The 22,946-nt window shown below is 43.6% G+C and overlaps 1 protein-coding gene across 1 annotated transcript in view; it reads right to left on the bottom strand.

Annotated features, from left to right (window-relative positions):
* Nucleotides 1-22,946, bottom strand: part of LOC149283165 (adenylate cyclase type 2) — a 354,857-nt gene that overhangs the window by 90,073 nt on the left and 241,838 nt on the right. Inside the window, exons 9-12 of the mRNA XM_089497880.1 lie at nt 21,714-21,846; nt 21,224-21,400; nt 9,690-9,733; nt 852-932 (exon numbers count right to left, since the gene is read on the bottom strand). Coding sequence (XP_089354006.1) covers nt 852-932; nt 9,690-9,733; nt 21,224-21,400; nt 21,714-21,846 — 435 coding nt within the window. The remainder of the gene's footprint in view (nt 1-851; nt 933-9,689; nt 9,734-21,223; nt 21,401-21,713; nt 21,847-22,946) is intronic.

The following is a 22,946-nucleotide window of genomic DNA, read 5'->3' as shown; positions in this document are numbered from 1 at the left end:
GCACCGGAAGTGACGTCAATTTCCGGCGCTCAGCATTACAAGCAGGCACCGTGGCAGAGCAGGGAGACTCGCCGCAGGACTGTTTAAAGGTAAGTACAAAGGGGGGGTTAGGGTAGATAATAGGGAGGGTAGATAATGGCGTCGGCGAAGTTTAAAACTTCGCCCCAGGCGGCATTAAGTATTGGGCCGGCCCTGAGTAGTACATTTATATTTGCTTTCATTATTTGTTTTTTTTGTGTATTTCATTCAGCCTTGTGTGATGCATTTTGCTCATTGCATTAGTGCTTGGAGAGCACTTTATTGGCTATAACACCACACTTAATATCAGACATATTGCTATTAGTTTTATTTTCTAGCTTTTGAGTGCAATTCTGATTTATAATATTCTAGTATTTACCCAATTAAAAATTAAATTAGTTTGACAAGTAGCTGGTTAAATAGGTTTGTTGTCAGTTTTGCCTGGAAACTCCAGAGCTCTTTTGATAACTTTGGGTGCATCCCATCAGGTCCCATGCATTTGTCTGTTTTTACTTTATGGTGTTCAAGTAGAACTTCTTCCACTTCTTCCACTATAATATGTATACTGGTATAGAAACATCCCAGTTATTTTGCTCATTGCACCAGGTTTCCTTAACAGCCACTAAATCCGCATTATTACTTGTTACCAATGCAGCCAAGACAACAAAAAAGTCATTAGCTAAAGAAAATTGCATCAATGATTATAGAAAAAAACGTCAATGTATCTGATACATAATCATGTTTCAGGAATATTAACATATATGTTAACTAATATAATTTTTACACAGGAGACATATTTTCCTTTAGAATGTCAAAATAGAATATTAACTTACTTCTGTGCATTTATGCCATCAATAGCTTGAATCATTCTTTCATTTACTTCTTCTTCAAACCTCTTTTTCTGTGATTTAGTTCTAAAAAGAAAATACATTAACTTTGTTACTATTAAATTAACTTACTTCATAAGCAGATGTACGGTATTACACAATCAAAGGATGTCATGATAAATAGTGTTCTGGATTTTTCCCAAATGAAAATAAGGCCAGAGGCATTTTTAAAATCATGTTCTTTGTCAAAATAAATTTATTGACTAATTGCAATGTAACTGTAACGTACCTGGCCGGGAGATCCTCCGGGTCCTCCGCTCAGCAGCCGCAGCCACCACGAAGGAGAGGAAGACCCCCCACCTCTGCACAGCAGCCACAGCCGCCGCGAAGGAGAGGGAGACCCTCCACCTCTGCCCAGCAGCCGCAACTGCCGCGAAGAAGGGGGAGACCCCCCACCTCTGCTCAGCCGCCACGAAGAAGGGGGAGACCCCCCTGCCTTTGCACAGCAGCGGCAGCCACCCCGAAGGCGAGGGAGATCTCCCGGCTCTACGCTCCAAACCCGGCAGCCGCAGACTGAAGACAGGTCCAGCTCCGGTGTCCGGACTCGTTCCTCTTCACGCCACCTAGTGGCGCCGGCGGAGATTGCATCGCCTTATACAGGGAGGTTACGTATACGCCAAACGCAAGATGGCCGCAGAGGAAGTGACGTAACGGCACTTTGAATATTTGGCAGGAAAACGCTAATTTGTGCCTAAACTCCTCTGCCTATTTAAGAGACTCAAATACACTCAGTCTTCGCCTTCTGATGGTCGTGCCTATCTCGGTAAAGCCTATTCCTCAGTACACGTTCCATTTGTCTTCCTGTTGCTTACCTGGCTTGTTCCTCTTTACTCTGTCTTCTGGTATCCTGACCTTGGCTTATCCCACGACGTTCCTGTTCTCCGGTATCCTGACCTCGGCTTGTATTTCGACGTTCCTGATCTCTGGCTCCCTGACCTCGGGTTCCTGGACTATCCCTTACCAGTCCTACCTGACTTCGGTGTCTCCTTCCTATGCTGTGTCATGATAGTAACCAAAAAAATGACAGTAAAATCAAATGTCTCTTGAAGATGTTGTGGGAAAGGCAAAATAAATGTCTTACCACTTACCAGCAGCTTCAAATTAACACAAATTCACTACTTGATAAATTAAGAAATGGGGAAGACTATTTCAGTATAGCCCATCCTCCTACACTAGCAAACAAATAATTTTTCATATATAAACTGTAAAATTTTATTTGTTTTTTCCAAAATATCACAAAAGGTTTCAGCAATTAAATTCCATTATATACAAGGACAGGGACTGTATATTCAAGTAATGGACTATCCTTGCTCCTTTGTCATATCCCTTTTATTTCTGGGCTTGGGAAATATGCAATGTAGGCTATATGTTTATAAAGCTTAATTATAAAATGTGTGTTTATTTCTACAAAACAAGTTCTCTCCATTTAAAATTAAATGTCTGTGTTGATAAACACTGATATCAAGTTAAGGTTTTCCTGCACCTTAAGCTTTTACAATAAACTCTTTATAACTATAAAGAAAAGGAAATATTCAAATAGTAATAGGATCAAGGGCAATTCGGATTTGCATTATATCATGACACTATAAAATGTCAGAGGAAGTTATCCTACAATGAAAATATCACATTATCTTTAATTTTAAGGCAAGACAGGAGGCTTCCTATTTTGCATTACTTCCTTTACTCTCACAGTAGCAGCAAAGAAAGAGTTAACATCATAAGTGGAACAACCAATAGAAAAATGTTACATAAGAGGTATATAAACCCCTAAACCATCCTCCTCTTCCTCTTTCTTTGTTGCTCACCGTAGCTGCAGGTCAGTCCTCTTCCTTTTGTCAGGATTACTTTTATTTGCAAATTCGTATATATATATTATTCAATTATCATTGATTTGTTCGGTATTTTTACTGTATTGCGGTGCCTCGTGTGATTTTGTCCGGTTCAACGGACTTTTATTCTGGTCTGGGGAGATATCTTCTTCCCCCTTCCCACCCGACCTCCGGGTCTCCGGGACTCCCCGGTTCCCGGGCCTCCCCGGTTTTCTTCCCCAGTGCCCCCCCCCCCCCTTATTCCCTTGTTTCCTCTGCCGGATTATTTCCCTCGACGTTCCTTCGTTTCTCCTATCTGTCTTCTTATTTCTTACCTTTCTCGGTTCCCTGCTTTCTCCGTTCTTTCCTTTGCCTGGTTTCCTCTTCTGGTTCGCTCGCGTTTCGCGGGCTTTTCAGCCTTCCAGTGCGGTTTCACCGTTTCGGCCGTTTTTTCTGTATTGCGGCCGGGTCTCTCGTCTCTCTAGTGAGTTCCGGTCGCCATTTTCTACCCATTTCATCGCGTTTCACGTTTTTTCTTTCTGTTTTATGATATTATAGTGTGGTTTGCTCTCCACTTCAGGTGAGCTACTTTTATTTTCTGATTTTTCCAGGTTTTTATTTCCTTTCAGGTGCAATTAACAGACTAACTCTATTCTTGAGTGTCCTTATTGCTGTTTGAGGGATTTTAAAATCGGCTATAAGTCCCAGGATGAGCCCCTGTGGATGATTTATCACATATATATCTGTATTTTAGAGTGCCTTTTTTGCTTCCATTTACCTGCCCTTACACTGCCCTCTCTTTTTCTCTACAGACAAAATGTCTCAGGAAAACATACCATCCCAAGATGCCTTTATGGCCTGGTTGGAATCTAAATTCTCTACTTCGGTAGAGTCATTCTTTTCAAAAATGTCCGCAAATCTACCTAACCAAGGGCAACCTCCTGTCCCGACCGGCCCTACTAATGCCCCTTCAGACTCTGATTCTAATATATCGGAAGGGGAGGCTTCCGGCTCTAAATGCCCCTGGAAGGGCAGCAGTGTATCTGCGGGCAAGGGCAAGGCACCAGCTAAACGCCCTAAGACCTCTGGCACTCCTAATGACCCACTATCCATAGTGGACGAATGGCGGGCAGACTCCTCCATTGGGTCTGATGTATCAGTTAATCTGGCCTCGTCCAGAGATATTGACTCCGGGTTCCTCCGTGAGTATTCGGTGGATGAGCCCCACCTTGCCGATCCCCCTCAATCCCATTCAGCTTCTACGTCCACCGACCTCCCGGTCCTTGACCCTACTGGGTCTTCTATGTTTGATCCCACTACCATGCGCCACCCTAGGGCCACCGAATGGGCTCCCCCTGAGCATATCGCTCTATACCTCCATAAATGGCTCAGAAAGCCGCTCCCTAAGGAGGTTCGTAATAAACTCAGAGCCGAATGCCCCCGGCCTTGCATCCCGGACAAAGTGGCCCTTACGCCAGAGTTTGATCCCAATGTGGTCGCTCTCCTGTCGGCACAGAATAAAGACCCTAGACGTGGTTTGGAACAAGGCTTAAAGTCCACTCAGGACAAAGTCCTGGATATGGTAGGACCTGTCACCCAAATTCTTTCCCTGGCAGACAGGGCATTTTTGCAAAATTTTCCCCTAGATCCCGAAGTTATACACAATTGGGCCCTTCGCGGGGTTTGTCTCCTGGGAAACGCCAACGTCTCTATCGCCACGGAGCGTCGTAAGGCGGCTTTGCTGCGCATGGACCCCCGCCTAGCTGAATTAGGCTCCAAAGATCTAGGAGCGGCCGCTAGCGGCTTGCTTTTCGGGGATGCGTTTGTGAAAGAACTTAATCGCCACGTGTCACTCATGACGTCATGGAACAAGGCGAAGCTTTCCATGAAGAAGGTTTTCCAACCGAACCTTCGTTTTTTCCGGGAGGGCTGGACGACTGCGGGGCCGGGCCGCCAGCCGTACCTCATCCCAAGGTCCCCGGAATTTCCCTCAGCCACAATCTTCATACAGACCGCCCTATCACCAGAGGCCCTTCAACGCCCGTGGAGGTTACAGAGGCAGAGGTGCTCAGGGATTTCCTAGAGGACGTTCCGGTTTTGGTAAGTCCAACTGTTTCTTCTTCTTCTTTCCCTCTGCGGGTTGGGGGCCGTATATCCTGTTTTTTCCACAACTGGGTGTGGATTTCGTCCGACCCTTGGATCCTCCAAACGGTCCAGGGTTTCCAGATAGACTTTGTCCCCCCCCCCATTTCAGATACGCAGGCCTCGTCCTGCTTTCCGATCCGCGGCCGATCAGGCGCTTATAGAGAAGGAGCTCCGGGCCCTGCGCGACAAAGGAGCCATTCAACGAGCCCCCGGTCCCATAGGTTTTCCTCCGTTTTCCTGGTGCGCAAACGCACCGGCGACTTTCGCCCCGTGATAAATCTGCGGTCCCTCAATGCCTTCGTAGTCTATCGCCACTTCAAGATGGAGGGCATCCATCTTCTCAGAGACCTTATGTCGGAGGGCGATTGGTTCACCAGGTTAGACCTCACAGACGCTTACCTTTCTGTCCCCATACACCCGGATCACAGGCATTTTCTCCAATTCCGCTGGGGCAGACAGATTTGGCAGTTCAAGGCCCTTCCATTCGGCCTCATTTCAGCCCCATGGTGCTTTACCAAGCTCCTGAAGCCGGTCATGGCTTTCTTCAGATCCAGGGGCGTCAGGTGCATAGTATACCTGCACGACATCCTGATATTTTCGAGTTGCCGAGAGACTCTGCTCTCGCAGACGGATTTCGTCGTTCGGACCCTTCACAAGCTCGGCTTTATTGTAAACACTCTAAAGTCGGAGCTAATCCCCAGTCAACATATTCTTTTTCTGGGCTTCGAGAAAATGGAGTCTCCATTCGGAAGGAAATTCGGGCTCTTCTCCGCCGAGATTTTTGCTCCCTTCGTCTCCTGGCTCGGGTGGTGGGACTTCTCTCGTCCTCCATTCAGGCGATATTCCCCGCTCCTCTCCATTATCGGGCACTTCAGCGCCTCAAAGCCCACCACTTACGGAAACTACCTTCTTAAGACCAGGTGATTCGGCTGACGCAGGAGGTGCGCCAAGAGCTTCTCTGGTGGCTTTGCCACATGGAGGCGTGGAACGGTCGGGCGATTTTCGGTTCTCATCCAGACTTCGTTCTCGAATCTGATGCCAGTCTGTTGGGATGGGGCGCCGCCTCCGATTCAGCAGCGACCGGAGGTCGTTGGTCTCTGGAGGAGCGCTCGCTCCATATCAACTGTTTGGAGCTGATTGCGGGTTCCTTCGCCATTCGGAGCCTGGCCAAAGACCGCTCAGACTGTTGTCTTCTCCTGCGGATGGACAACTTCTCGGCAGTCCGCTATATCAATCGCTTGGGAGGCACGCGCTCCAAGCGCCTCACGGAGGTAACGAAGGACATTTTCGAATTTTGCCTAGCTCGCAATATCACCCTACAGGCAGAATATCTCCCGGGCGTCGAGAATCTTCTAGCAGATTGGTTCTCCAGACATTGGCGGGATGCGAGCGACTGCAAGCTCCACGGTCAAGTCTTCCAGGATCTCCAACATCGGAGGGGCCCGTTGCATCTGGACTTGTTTGCGTCCAGGACGAATAGTCAGACGAAAGACTTCTACAGCTGGCTTCCGGATCCGGAGACTCTGGCAACGGACGCTTTCATGCAGGTGTGGCCGCCCTGGGGTGCGTACGCGTTTCCCCCTTTCGCCCTCATTCCGAGAGTCATCCACCACTTACGTCGCAGCAGCGGCTCTCTGGTCCTGGTGACCCCCCTCTGGCATGCGCAGCTGTGGTTCCCAGCTCTGTTGCAACTGTCGGTGCGGGACCCTCTGGCGCTGCCGTCTTTTCCTTCTCTCCTGTCGGGCTCGGACGGCCAGCTTCATCCTCTCATCCAGGAGGGTCGTCTTCTCCTAGTGGCGTGGACGATCTCGGGGGACCCGGAGCGGGCTCGGGTCTATTGGACGCAGCTCAATCCTTGCTGCGCGAATCTTGGGCTCCAGGTACCCGAAAGTCGTACCGGGCGGCTTGGCGAAGTTGGGCTGCTTGGTATGTGGGACGGCAAGTGGATCCCCATTCAGCCCCTTTAGATTTTGTACTTAATTTTCTGGCAGAGATGTTTTCCTCGGGAAAATCTTACCGTACCATTAATGTTTTCCGGTCGGCCATTTCTGGAGGTCATGTGGGCATTTCGGGTGAGCCGGTGGGTAAGGCTCCTCTGGTCTGCCGCTTACTCCGCGGCATTCGTTTGTCTCGGCCCCCGGCACCTCGCTATACTTCTCTGTGGGATGTTGCGGTGGTACTCGATTTTCTGCGTTCCTGCCCGGACAACGAGTCTCTTTCTCTGCGTCAATTGTCGGCGAAACTTACCTTCCTGCTGTGTCTTCTTTCTTTTCGTAGGGTTTCCGATGTCAAGGCTCTCGATACCCACGCCATTTCTTTTTCCCTGGAGGGTCTGGTGTTCCAGATCCATAGGAGGTCTAAGACCTTTTCCTCGTCTGTCTCCTATCCTTATTTCCTTGATGACCCTAAGATCTGTGTGGCCAGATGTGTTCGGTTGTACTTGTCTCGCTCTGCTATAGTACGTCCTTCCTCGGTGTCCCAGCTTCTCATTTCTTATGTTAAGCCGTTTAAGGCCGTCTCTTCCCCAACTTTAGCCCGTTGGGTCCGTTGGCTCCTCTCTCTGGCGGGAGTGGATGCTAGTTTTGGGGCACATTCGGTTCGGGGGGCCGCTGCATCTTGCGCCCTTTGGTCGGGGGCTGCCCTGGACGATATTCTGAAGGTGGCGGATTGGTCCCGGGCTTCCACTTTCCGGGAATTTTACTTTTGCCCGGTGTCTTCAAAAATGCAAAATAGGAAGCCTCCTGTCTTGCCTTAAAATTGGAAATTATTCTAGCCTTGGTGCACGAATAATTATAATTTTAATAAAGACAGGAGGCGAGTATTTTCCCTCCCATCCCTCCCTTTCTTGGGTAAGTTGATTGGTTTATTGTACATGTTTTTTTTTCTATGCTCTTGTCTGCTCATCTTGCTGATGATAAAGGGTATGTTGTGTCTCCCAGATGCTTTGTGATTTTATCCTATGTATTTGGAATCTGGTCCTGTTACGTTTCTCTCTTTATTTTCAGCGTGAACTCTCCGTCATGGGTTAGAGGTTCGGCTACTCGTGTTTGAGCTCGGTTGGCTCCTGACGTCACTAGTTCTTGGAGGATTCTGGCTCCGGTTCCAGTTGTGTTCGGTGTTCTGGTCGGTTATCTGCGTTGGTCGTCAAGTTTGATGGACGTTTCTTCAGTCCGGTTCACAGCGCCGAAAGAGGAAGAGGAGGATAGCTTAGGGGTTTATATACCTCTTATGTAACGTTTTTCTATTGGTTGTTCCACTTATGATGTTAACTCTTTCTTTGCTGCTACTGTGAGAGTAAAGGAAGTAATGCAAAATACTCGCCTCCTGTCTTTATTAAAATTATAATTATTCGTGCACCAAGGCTAGAATAATTTCCAATGGTAGTTTATTTTTTAAACCCAATGTGAATCTTGGAGATTTAAATCATCATGTAGTATCTGGAAGTAAATAAAGCAAATGGCAATAAAGTAAGAAGTATAATGAGTTTTGTTTTTTAAAACACAGTCATCTGCTTTTTAACATTACTGATTGCCTTTTGATTGTAATTATAATAATCTATAATTATAGCCAATATTAGGATATGCATAGAAACAGGCTGGAACAGTGAGGGAATTTATACATACTTGGGGTTGGATAAGTACAGTATATATATACACACACACTAATACTATGTGTGTGTGTAAGTGTTAGTTAATGTTGTCGGATAAAGTGTGCATGTATATAAGAGTGTGGTGTTAGGTCATTAGAGCATATAGTGTTGTGTGTTACTGTATGGCATTAGCCTTAGTGTATATATCATTATGTTGTGGTAGAGGGTATGTTTTGGTGTATGATGTTAGCATCCCTGTGCATCAGTGTATAGTGCAAGTGTGTGTGTTACTGTAAAGTGTTTTTAAATATATGATGTTAGAATATGTGTGCCTTACTATATGGTGTTAGATTGTGTTAGTGTATGGTGTTAGCACGTGTGTGTTGTTGTCAGGGTATGGTTTTATCAAGAGTGTGGGTGAGAGTATGGTGTTAGGGTGTCAGTGGTGAGCCTAGGGAAAGCGGCTCCTGGGAGAGGGAGAGAAGAAACAGGAGAAAAAAATGTGCGTGTATGTAAATGTACGGTGTTAGAGTAAGTTTCCATGTTAGTTTTGGGGAACAGCTGAAGAAATACTGACCCAGGCACCACTAACCCATGTTCTTATAAGGTTTGCTTAAGGGGTAAATCATGAGGCGAAGTGATGGGTGTTGCAATGGGTAGGACAACAGGATTGAAAGTCTGATGGGAATGGTATGGGGGCCAAGGCATTAACCTTGTACTGAGCCCCAAGATTTCTGATGATGGTTCTTTTCTTCTGTTTTGTCATCAAATTCTGTGTTTCAATATTTCTATGTCGCAAAGCTACTTGTATGTAAACTAAAAGATGCTACCAAGTACATTACATTTTTAACAATGGCTTGTTCTGAGCTGCTACTTGCAAAACAAAAAATTAAATAATAATGAAATAAACAATAACAAATTTGAGGTCATCAGGTCCACCTTTTAACAAAAGAGATGCCGATGGGGACAATAAATATTAATATGCGTATAAAGAGCCTATACTTATGACCTCCATACTGTAAAGGAGGGATGGAGGATTAAATGGTAATCAAATACCATTAATGGTTCAATGGCCCACCTATTTCCTCTGCACCATCCCTTGCCCATAAAGGATCAAAGTCATATTAACCTTTGGAAAGACCTAGATGACCCTTGTGTTCCTCTCCCTCCTTCCATCCCCTGGAGGGTTAAGTTCATAGAAAAAAACATATTAACACAGATAACAGATTATGACAAACATACCTTTCAGTTCGACGCTGGAAATGATATTGACCCATGGGCATATCCTGTTACAAAGATAGAAATGGTTTTAATTAATTGTGAGAATTGTATTAGAGGATAAGAAATAAAATCATGTGCCATGCAATTGGATTTATTTTACAATAGTTTTTTTTTGTTTTAGGCATGTACAGGATTGCAAAGTTAAAGGACATTTTATTTTAATTGTTTAAAAATAGTTTTAAACAATATGTCTTGCAATTACTCTTTTTATGGTACTTAACGGTTAAAACTTTCTTATATATTGCTGCATGTTGGCATTTTAATAAATTTCTTTTACTTCTTCAATCTAATCACCATACCAAAATAACAGTAATACATTTATCAACACATTATAATATTAATGTGAATACCCTAGACAGTGGGGTAAAACATATGTGAAAGTAACTGAACAGTAGATTGAAAAACGCTACCAAGTATTTTGATGTGAGGATGAGATAAAGAAAAAGGTTTTACGCAGATATGGAGTTATAGCACTTAAAAATTAAGATATTTTGCTCTGTTTTTTTAAATGGTATCAATTAATAAGAATTAAGTTTAACACGATGTCTGTTAATGTAATTGCCAACAGGTAGCTCTCTATCTGTTGAGATGCCACATAAAGTTCTTCTAGTACATGGCTGGACATCAGGTCCTAGGTTGACAAAATCTACCACTCAAACCGATAGAGAACAAATGTAGAGAAGAAAGAAAAGAAGAAAAATATCTGACTGTTGCATTTTATTCGGTTTTGCATATCTGAATGAAATGGGAATAGTAAATTGATGAATCTTCCACACTTAGCTGAATGTGGCATCTCTGTGGCCACTTCTTACATGAGTAATTGACAGGACAGGTTTGAGCAAAGGAACCAGCTGTACCACTGTAACCCTATCTTGAAATAAAGATCAAGAGATGAAGAAATCGGGGGGGCGTGGCTGGACGTGAACCAAGATGGCCGTGTAGTGCCTTTTCTCCTCCACAAAGCCTCTACATAAGCTACTATTATTAGCCCTTATTCTACCCCCTGCCGATCCGATTCGCGGGGATCTTCTGCAGCATGCCCGGGGGACCACGTAAGTCCACTAAGAAGTCGACGGTTCCGGATATCTTCCACCGAAAATCGGCTTCTCCTGAGCTTCCCGCGCTGCCTCCGCCCGAGCCTTTGGGCCTACCGCACGACATGGCGACAGCGGCAGCTTGCACCAGGCAAGATATCGATGACATCAAATCCCTTGTCCTCTCGGTCAAGCACGATTTGATGGATCATATCCGCACAGAACTACGAGAGTTGAAGAGGGACATCACCGAGATTGGGACGCGGACGGACACTTTAGAACGATCTCAGGCCTCCCTGCAACGTGCTCATGGCAAGATGGCTGAGGACATCGTCTCCCTCCACACGGAGGTGCAATCATTGCAGGATGCTCAAGAGGACCTGGAAAACAGGTCGCGGAGGGCGAATTTCCGCCTTCGCGGGGTGCCGGAGACATACCTTGATGTGATGCGGGTGTTGCACGGTCTTCTTCCTCAATTGTTGCCTGACACTCCTCCGGATCAAGTCCTGATTGATCGCGTACATAGGGCCCTGAAACCGAGGCCGAAGACTGATGAGAGACCGAGGGACATTATAGTCAAGCTCACAGACTATTCTCTCAAAGAGAGTATCATGAAGGCTGCCCGGACACTCACTCTATCGCTCGACAACACGGAGGTCCAAGTCTATTCGGACCTTGCTCCTAGGACTCTCCAGCGACGTAAAGCCCTTAAACCCTTGACAGATCACCTCCGGGCCCATAATGTCAGGTATCGTTGGAGATTTCCATTCGCACTTCAAGCCTCTGTCGGAGATAGGAGCTATACTATCAAATCCCTCAACGAGGCTGAAGACTTACTGATGGAATTGGATGTTCCACCGCTGTCCCTGGGCCGCAAACGGAATAGGATGGAGCCCGGCTTGCACCCCGCGGACGCATGGACCGACATTCCCCGGCGTCGGATGACCGATGACACTGCCCCGCGCTCTGAAGATGCGTCGCCTGGATCCACCGCACCTACCTTCCATCGCTGACTGTGCTCCGAACGACTATCACCGGTGTGCGCCTTTGACACTTCGTTTGCCCTCGATTGGTGCTCTACCTCTGCTTTACTCGCCGCATCAGATGGGCCGCTACGTTTGCCATGGCTGCTGACCCCGTTCGTGTGGAGCTTTGGTCCCTTCTATGGGTCTAGATGTCCCCCCACCCACCGCATTGGACCTTTTTGGGGGACTTCTTCTGCTTCGAGCACCCGGTTCCCCGATCAAACTTATTGCGTCTGGATCAGCTAAGTCCTGGTTTTTCTTTTTTTTTTTTTTTATTGTTTGATTATGGGTTTCTGGCGCGGTTTACCTACCACACCACATTTAGCGTTATGTTGCCACTGTTTGGCTCCGCACTGTGTCTCCAAGGTGCCTATGGTCGGTTCCCCTACATGTTTTCGTTACTTCGATCCCTCTAATCTGCTCCCTATGTGGGTAGTTTAACTTTATTCTCCAATGAGGCTGCGGAGGCCGTTTTGGTTGCTGAAGGTTACGTCCCCATTTCACCTGACCGTTAGGGTCTATCTACTGCCTGTCCACCAGGCCTTTCGACCTCCTGTCGAGATGGGGCCTCCACAGTGTCAGTGCAGTAGCCCACCTCGCTGGTTACGGAGTTTGAGATAGTTTTTTTTTGCATTTGTTTTTTTCTTCTATTCACTCGTCGTTCCTCTCATCTGTCCTTTCTTCTTCTCTTCTCTTTTTTTTCCCGTCTCTATACGGGGGTCATGCTGTTTTGGTCCCTTTGACCCACCCTTGTCGCCTACGCCTACCTTCGCATTATACAGCTTCTTTCTCCACCGGATCCCATGGCTGGCGATCTCAAAATAATTACACATAATGTTAGGGGTCTTAACACGCCTCAAAAGCGACGGATGGCCATGCGATACTACCAAAAGCTTCAGTGTGACGTGATTATGTTGCAAGAGACACATCTGCGAAAGACTCATATACCTACCCACTGGCATCGCAATTATAATGCACACTTCCACGCTGCTCACCCGCGACAAAAGAGAAACGGGGTTAGCATCTTTCTACGGTCTTCCCTGGGATTTCAGCTTCACACCTCGAAATCAGATAAATGGGGCAGATATCTACTCCTCACTGGGACTCTCCGCAACATTCCGATAGTACTTCTCAATGTCTACGCGCCCTCCACTCACGCTGTATCATTTTACTCCCTTCTCACTGACCTCCTCTTACCTTATCGCTATCAGCAGATTATAGTGGGAGGTGATTTTAATGCGATCTGGGATCCATACCTGGATAGGAAAGGGGGCACCCCACTACTGCACACTCCGCAGAATTCGAAATATCTCCGGGACTTTGTGAAGACGATAGCTCTGACTGATGCTTGGAGATTGCGTTATCCCAAAGATTTGGACTACTCGTTTTACTCCCATCCTCACTGCTCCTATTCTCGTATAGACTATATATTTTTGAGTCAACATATGATACCCTCTGCCTTCTCGGCGCGAATTCACCCTATCTCCTGGTCAGATCACGGTGCGGTGGAGTGCTCCATCGTTATATCTCCCCGGACTCCTACTGCACGACACTGGAGGCTGGATGAATTTTTGATGACGGACCCATCGATTGTTGCTGAAATTAACAGAGACCTCACAGAGTACTATTCTATAAACGACACCCCTGACGTGAGCCCGCAGACGATTTGGTTGGCTCATAAGGCTTACATTCGCGGTTCCTTCCTTCGAATTGCAGCCAGACGTAAACGACTCCATCAGGCTGCAATCAACGCTCTCACAACTACACTTACCGACCTAGAAGCGCAACATAAGCGCACGTTGGATGCCTCGACGCTACAGTCTATTATACGCACCAGAGGTGAATTGAATTTGTTGCTCAGTCAAGAGGTATTGCATTCATTGAATCTAACGAAACAGAAATTTTTTGCCAAGGCCAACAAGCCGGATACAATGTTGGCGAGACGGTTGAGAGCACAACGTAAATCGCAAAACATAGCCAAGATCATCGATGCTAATCACACGACATGGGTGAACCCAGCGGATATAGCGGAACAATTCGCATCTTATTATAAATCCCTTTATGACGGCAACAAGGCTCCTAGAAACCACGCAGGCTCCGAACATATCTTGCGCTTCCTTGACTCGTTGTCACTCCCGAAACTGTCAGCGTCCCACGTCGCTTCCCTGAGTTTGCCCTTTACGGAGGACGACCTTAAGGCTGCCTTATCTTCCCTTAAAGCATCCAAAGCGCCGGGTCCGGATGGTCTACCAGGCACGTATTACAAAAAATTCCAAAAGATCTTAATTCCGCGTTTGTTGCCGCTCTTTAATGCACTGCTAGACGGGGGCTCACTTACGCCCGAATTGCTGGCTGCCAGGATTATAGTCATTCATAAAGATGGGAAAGATCCTTCTAACTGTGGCAGTTACAGACCAATATCCCTCATCAACGCTGACATCAAATTGTATGCTAAGCTTCTCGCCTCACGCCTCAGTGCTGTTATCTCGACTATCGTCCACCCTGATCAAGTTGGTTTCATCCCACAGAGGGAAGCCCCCGATAACATTCGGCGCACGGTCAATCTGATTGACTTAGCTAACTCGACCGGTCAACCTGCCATGTTACTAGCTCTGGACGCCGAAAAGGCGTTTGACCGCATTGATTGGAGGTACATGTGGGAAGTTTTAGCCAAATTTGGATTTGACGGCCGGTTCCTGAATGGAGTTCGTGCTCTTTATGGGGATCCGCGAGCATCTGTGGCTTTAATGGGTCATGAGTCGTTGCCCTTTGCGATCCGCAACGGTACCCGGCAGGGGTGCCCGCTCTCGCCATTGCTGTTCGCACTCTGCTTGGAGCCATTGGCTGTCGCTATACGAAACAATCCCGATATCACCGGCATAATTGCTCATGGCCGCCAATATAAATTAAGTTTATTCGCGGATGACATCCTTCTCACCTTAACGAATCCTTTGATCTCTCTTCCTAACCTTTATTCTCAACTCAGTGAATTCTCCCTGATCTCCGGCTACAAAATCAATGATGCGAAATGTGAAGCGTTGAATGTTACTTTGTCAGACGATCTAGTTCGGAGGATTGGAGCTGCTTTTAAGTTTGTGTGGAGACAGTCTCATCTCCGGTATTTGGGTATCAACATTACGAATGACCCGTCTACTTTGTATCAGTCCAATTATCCTCCTCTTCTGTCTACGCTCCGTAAAGAACTAGTGCAGTGGTCCCAATTTCCCATCTCCTGGCTGGGCCGAATATACGCCATAAAGATGAACACTTTGTCTCGACTGCTCTATCTGTTCCGTGCTCTTCCTGTGCCGATTAAGAAATCGGATATTGACTCTTTCCAATCACAAATACTCACCTTTATCTGGAATTCCAAATGAGCGCGTGTCCAGAGGAGGACGTTGTACATGCCCAAGCGCAAGGGGGGCCTGGCTGTTCCGCATCTCTACCTCTACTATTTAGCTGCAAGGGTTTCCCAGTTGGAAGCCTGGTCCTTTCCTGAAGGAGTCTTACCGTGGGTGGATATTGAACGCGGTTTCATTTCACACCATCAACTGCAGCTGATTCTCTGGACTGACACTTTGCACTTCCAGAACTCAAACGCCCTTGTGACCATGAAAGCATCTTACCGCATATGGTCCACGTTCAAACACAAATTACGCCTTACAGAACGCTCGTCTTCCTTGACCCCCATAATACATAATCCAGCCTTTCCAGAGGGGCTTGCACCAACTAAATTCGCCTGGTGGACAGAGGCGGGACTTGGAAGAGCGGGCCAGTTGATACACCAAGGCAAGGTGATTTCGTACCAGACCCTACGTGACACTAAGCACATCCCGCCCCGGGAATTGTTCCGCTACTTACAACTCCGACACTTTATGCTGACTTTACTTGAGCGGGGGTACGTGGGTGACCAGACACTGTTTGAACGGAGATTTTTATTTCGTAAACGTCTACACCACTCCATCTCCTCCCATTACGACCATTTTTTGGCCATTAAATTTGGCTCTTCCCCTACGTATCGGCAGAGTTGGCATCAGGATTTGCACAGAGAGTTCTCGGACGAGGCTTGGGAAGCTGCTGCAGAGTCTATGCATAAAATTACCATCAACACTATGGTCAAGGAACGTCTCTACAAAGTGGTCGCACGGTGGTACCTCTCGCCTGCGATGCTATCTCGCATGGGCCCTGGGGGTGATCGTCGGTGCTTTCGTGGATGTGGGGCGACGGGCTCTTATATTCATGCGTGGTGGTCGTGTCAATTTTTAGCGCCGCTTTGGCACCACTGTTTTCAGCGGCTGTCTCAGGCCTTACACTCTCCTATTCCGGAATCTCCTGAAGTAGCGCTGCTAGTGATGGATGTGGACGTTCCAGACCTTTCTCCACATAACCACAGTCTGATACATAGAATTTGTGCGGCTGTCAAACAAGCAGTTGCACGCAGGTGGAAGGGGCGCCCTCCTACGGCGGGGGAAATCGACTCCAATATATGGCACATGATCACTATGGAAAAGATCACGGCGAAACTTCACGATACTATGCACAAGTTTGAGGCAATTTGGGACCCATGGCTTACGGCGTTTGCGGACAAGGACCAGGTGTTGCCTCTACTTCATCTTTAGCTCCCATCAGGTCACCCTGGGGGCTTGGCGCGACTCCTCCTTGCTTCCCCCTTCTCTCGTTTCCCTCCTTTTTCTCTATGCTTCCTTTCTTTTCTTTTCTCTTCTACTTCTCCTCCTTTTCTTCTCTCTTCTCATCTTTTTTTACTGCTCTCGGTTCGCATTTCTTTTATTTCTTTTGTTTTGATTTCTATGTATAAAAATCACGAAAACCACATCTGTGATATGCGCTGTCTAATTCGTCTCTCATGTCAGGATTGAAGTGACTTATGCCTGCCGGTTGTACCCGGCTACTATGCTTTACCGAGACATTTGTTTGCTTCGTCATGATTTGCTGATGTAACCCTGTTGGGCACTGTCTCTTGCTTCACTTCATGTGTTGTACGACATGCTTTGTTTTGGTCTACAGATGTCAATAAAAACGATTAAAAAAAAAAAAAAGAGATGAAGAAATCACACACTGTATGGCCATTAACAGGGACATTGGATCTTGTGACAGACCCACCAAATATGCAAATAGTCACCCCAGCTTCTGGACACCACTAAAATATTGTTATATGTGCCAGTATTCCACCCCTAGGTTGGGGGCTTTAATTGTGGTATGAATTTGTGGTTGCCAGTGATCGCATAGTGGAGTCAGGAAGTTGAAATCTTTCAAAGTTAAATGTTTCCCAGTTAGTGTTTACAAACAAGTGATGGGACATCTGCACAAGTGGCAAGTAACATGGAGTGTCGTTTAACCTGTCTAGGCCAGTGTAATGTAAGGAAGCTTTACTTTAGTGAAAGGGTGATGAATAAGCATAACAGCATTCTAGTGGAAGTTAATATGGTCACAAAATGTAAACAAAAAAATGGGATAGGCATAAAGCTATCCTGAATATGGACTGGATACGGTTTTTACAGTAGTAAAAATGAACAGCCTGGATGGGTTTTTATCTGCTATCAAATTCTATGTTTTTTTGTTTGAGAATGGGTAATAATGGAGATGGATTATTTAAGTGGCATCCAAGAACCTTGGCTGTCCACATTACAAAGCCAGGAAGCACCAATCCTTTGAAGTGGTTAAATATTGGAAGCTTGAGGTTTACCATGACACTTTAATTGTTTGAAAGTTTTAAAGAATGATCAGCATACCCATAGTCTGCAATGTACAGTCTTTATATGCCTATTGTGCTTTAAAAGAGAAGGGAAATTCACTCATAAGCTCCCCGCTCACTATGTTTTCTGAACACGTCAAGTGCCTGAATGATCAAGAATAATAAAATGTGAGTCTGCAAGAACATCATCTCATGACGTTTGATAATGCCTCACATTGTTACTTGTGCTTTCTTTGCCCAAATATTACTAAGTAAGATTTAGAGTTAAATTATGAAAATTAAAGAGGATAAGGGGCGACCTTGTGCAGTTCAATACGGTGAACTGGGTTGACAAGGCTGACAGTGCCCCCTTAACTCTAATTTGAATCACTGGAGATATATAAAGTGACTCTACCTAGCAAATCATACCAACCTCATCTTGTGGAAAACCATAATATTTATAAAGAGTAACAGTGTTGTTATTTTCTAAGTACAGGTATGGTGATATGATTGAATTGGACGGTTAACAAATAACAAAGTTTATTTTAGTATTCTGTTAAATAGGCCCTGGAAGTTCTCTCCAATCACCTTAAGAGCAATGCATTCTGGTACTCCATACAAGCAGTTAATTTCTACAACATTTATTATCAAGGTCTTTGATGTGGCATCTCAGTAAAATGATCTGCGAGTGTTGTTTTAGTAGTGAATCCTCTGTTGCTTGTCTCCTTTCATTTGGATAGTGTGTACCGTATTTTTTATTTTTTTTAATCTCTTTGATTAGGTTGTGCCACCTTCGTTATAAACAAAGGCTAAAAAAGTTGAATTTGTTTATATTAGAAAATCAACTTAGAGGTGATTTCATAGCATTATACAAATACATATGGAGACAATACCAGCCACTCTCTGATTCATTAAGGGTTCATTAATATGACTGTGGAATAAAAAGAGGTCATCCATTTTGACCGGAAGAAAGGAATTTTCAAGCAGCAAAAAAGGGTTCTTTACAGTAAGAACAATAAATATGTGGAATTCATAAATTGCCATTTTGGAGTCAAATCCTTTTTGAGGAACACATGGAAATTCTTCAATGTGTTTTTTGCCTTCTTGTGACAATTCAGGCTCCCCTATCTTCCACACTTGACTGTGACATGGAGAGGCAACCATCATGAAACTATTTTAGAAAGGTAGAAAAACAACCCCTATCAAGAGAGTTGTTGCTGGGGTGAAACCACTGCATCCTCCTTCACTACATTAATTGAATTCCCCTGACTACACACGTGTGGACAGTAATAGACAAGGATTTTATTTTTGAGTTCAGAGACAAACCACTGCCCTCACTCTTCACTAAATTAATTAAATCCCCTTGACTGCACTCATGTGGAAAGTAATAGACAGGGATTGCATTTTTCAGTTTTAAGTCAAGCCACTGCCCCTTCTTCATTAAATTAATTGCATCCCTCTGACTCCACTCATGTGTATAGTAGCAATCAATGATTACATTTGTAAGTTTAACTGATGTTTTAACACAATTTAAAATGTTTTTCATTCTAGTTAATATATATTGTGAATTTCATGTCGGGTGTCGGGGTACACAATTGTCACATCTTTATCTCACTTATCGGTTTGTGATAGTGTCTGTAACAACATAAATGTAATTCTACCACAATATATTTCAAGGTATAAGAATCACAAATGCTAGTAGTAGTCTGTGATGGTTTTCAGAGTTTCGCTAAAGTTCAACAGATATCAGCTGGTTATCAAGAGCACCGTAGTCAAGCATCTAGTCTGTTCTGAATTTTACAACTCAAATTATGTATAGAAAATTTAATTTGTCTAATATTTTAAATTAAACTAAACATAAGAGTTTGCAAAACTTTACCCTGTTGAAAAGTATTTTGTTGTGTGTTTAGGTGTGCCTAAATCCAGTGAGCTCATATTATGGTAACCAGAAAGGCATTGTGTGCCATTCCCTAATACAGTATCATACAATCATTATGAATTTATTAATTCTATGAGCAAAGATTCATGTTGTTCTTCTTAGTTGTTAAATTAATATCTGGTTAATAAAATATATACTACAAAAACAAAGGATATCTTTAAAAAATATAGTACAAATAACACGTTACTTAACGTTTAAAACTTATTTATAGCCTTAATATGCTTATATTATCCAAAGGTATAAATAACATAACATACTTACGAGTACTACGTTTTTATTTATCACAATTCCTGCCAATAATTTGCATAGATATCTGCATGTGAAACCAATTTACATAAGATAATGTATAATAAATAATCTACTACTAACCTAAGTCAAACCAAAACTGAAAACATATATAATTGAAGACCTTTTTGTGATTCACAAGCGTTTTTGTGAAATGCTCTTTACCGTGAATAGCATAGATGAACCGAGACCTAGACTCCATGGCACATTTGAATACCATATTTTGGGGTTTGATGTTTTTGTTTTGTCTAGGTATAATAATTAGGCCTATGATGTTTTCACTGATGTATGTCATGATTATGTGATTTTCAGTTTATTGACCAAAAGCTAATAAATTGAGTTTTTATGTATAATCATAAGGAGGCAATAGTATTATTAATAATAGCAAAAATAGCAATAGTCTTATTTTGTAGAATACCTCCTTTATTTCTCAGTCATTTTCTGTTCTTTTTCTTCTTATTATGTCATTTTACTTAGGAAGGGACCTTGAGTAAGTAAATTAGATGCAGTTTGGAGTAGTCAAGATATGCATCATTGTATCTATGAACTTCAGGAGGAAACACAGTCATTATCTGTCATTATTGTAGGTACTGGCTTAGGCCTAAGTCAATGCACAGCTACAGGTTCTTGCTCAGGACACTGCGTGCAGCAAACTGGTACAGACATGCCTAGTTTCTGATGGCTGTCTGCCACAGGCTTAGATTTATTCTTAGGTGCTATCTACAGGCACAGCACTGACAGAACCTAGCAGCATACTGGGGAACTGGAAGACAGCAGCAATCTGGGCACAGACATAAACAAGGTCAAACACAGAGGGAACCAGAACACAGTACAGAATGATAAGGCAATTGATATTGCAAGGCCGGGTTGAAAATCAGGACAGGAGACATAAGAGGTGTGCAAAATAGAGGCAGAGTAAAGGTTCAAGCAAGGTCAATTTCCAAAATCAGTCAGTCCCAAAACGAGGTACCAAGAGGGACAGAACAAACGCAAATTCCAGAATCCAAGTTAAGGGTCAGGAACCACTGACCGTAGTAAACAGCAAACAGGAACAAAGGAAGGATCAATGCTTAAGCAAGGGAAGCTGGGAGGAACACTATTATATAAAGGCCAATAATGAGATTGGCCGCAGGTGTCACAGGTGTCCCCTTGCAGCCAGGGGACAAGGGGAGACAGGGATCCCAGCAACAACAGAGCATCCTGGTGGCATCATGGGCAAGTGAATAAGCCACCATAGTTGCTCAGTGGTTCCTGACAGTATCACTGTTACTAAATATATCCTGAAAAGGTTTAATTTTATTAGTTCCCCTTTTAGTGAAAATAGGATCATATACATTATTATATATTTGATTTATTTTTTGGCAGGGATCCATTGCCAGAAGACTAAAAACAGGAGGAAATATGTATCCCTGTAAATATGGCTGTGAGCTGAATCACACACACATTGCAGTGTTTTAGCATCCTTGAAACATAACATATTGGTTTTCTGAATTTTTACAAGATAATTAAATATTCCATACTATGGTACTAATCTTGCCATTTTCGGTTGTCATGCTGTCCCGGTGGTGCAGATGAGCAAATGGCTTAGCAGCTCCCCAAGACTCCAAGTATCGTGTCATCCGGACAGACGCTCTCATTTTTGCTCCATCTAAGGTATGACGGGGTCTGAAGTGGTGTTGAGGACTTCGTCTTTCTGCCTGAATCGAAATAGCAACAAAGAAGACAAGTGCAGACAAACAATAAAGGATGGTTAGAAAAAATAACCATTTAGATTTGTTTATTTTATACAGTAACAATGAAGGCATTTTCGTTATGTTTCTAAGAGCCTAAATTACCTTTATAACAAAGGTATTTAAATTCCATGCGTGATGGAATTTCTATACAATACAGATGACAATAAAAGGTTATGACACCTACACTATATACCTGGTACAGTATAATTTAAAAGAAAACAGTAGAAAACATCAAATATGGAATTTATTATCTCACAGACACCACCAATGGACTAACCTTTGGGTTTATAACAAGGTAAGTTATCACACCATTTTCCTTCAGATATGCGTCTCTTATATGCCCATCACCATCCTCTACTTTGTAAGCACCATTCAAGTGTTCCAGTGTGACCGAAGTAATGTGAACACGGCTGTGTGGAAAATATTAGCACTCTAATTATATAATTTTCATATTCTCCAAAATTTATTAAAGGAATGTATTTCAATGTAATCTTCATAATAATAAAGCAAAATATATTTGTAATTTTGCTAAACATGTGTTGTAAGAAATTTTAGATACAAAGTATATTTGATTTTTGACAAGATACACACCTTTCTTATGTTTTTGTAAAATAATTATTAGAAAATGAAAACGGTATGTCACTTGAACTAAATTTTGATGAAAGAAACATATTTGGGACTTTAAAACCATCGAGGGAGACCTCTATAAATAAAACATGCCTCTATCAACATGCCTTTTTGTAAATAAATAAATGATTCCCTATCTAATAATGAAAGGAGAAGACAGCATGCTATTGTTATATGATGATGATTGGCAAATGAGGACAAATGATGTAGAGCACACTCTGTTGTAGTATCCTTCTTTTTACTAAGCATGTGTATTTGTATTATTATTATCTTTTATTTATTAAGCATCTACAAAATGCAATTACAATGTACAATTTAAGTGGGGCAGTTAACACACATAACAAATATATATTAATAGATTAAGACATATAAGGAGTTGAGAACTCTGCCTGTAAGCTTGTCATCTAGCCTTATGGTACTTTTATACAAAGTTCCAGTCTGGAATGATAGGCTTTGGAGGGCCCCGCTTAAGAGCATACAATCTAAAGCAATAGTATGGGTAATTGAAACCTACTTAATCTCTTTACCTACTTAATGTAAAGGCCACCACTGGGTATCTGCTCTTCCTCTTCTCTATTTTGAAGTCACAATTTTAGTGGCTCTTTAGTTCTTTACTTCTTAAAACATGCCATTCAAAACTAGTCATGTTGTATTAATATGTAGAAGAAAAGGTCTCAAGGACTATGTACCATGTATGACATGTATGCAAGCAGCTTTATATATGAATTTGTAAATACAGTTGAAAATGTAGAAATAAAGGTTTATTTAACAGTGACCAGTTTATGTATATATCATATATATATATATATATATATATATATATATATATATATATATATATATATATATATATACACATAATTTATATAAATTAGTTTTAATT

Source organism: Sceloporus occidentalis, unplaced genomic scaffold, assembly GCF_023333645.1.
Source record: "Sceloporus occidentalis isolate IW3139 unplaced genomic scaffold, rSceOcc1.0.p SCAF_110, whole genome shotgun sequence".
NCBI lineage: Eukaryota > Metazoa > Chordata > Lepidosauria > Squamata > Phrynosomatidae > Sceloporus > Sceloporus occidentalis.
Note: the sequence above shows the minus strand (reverse complement) of the source record. Positions and strands in the feature narration are given on the sequence as shown.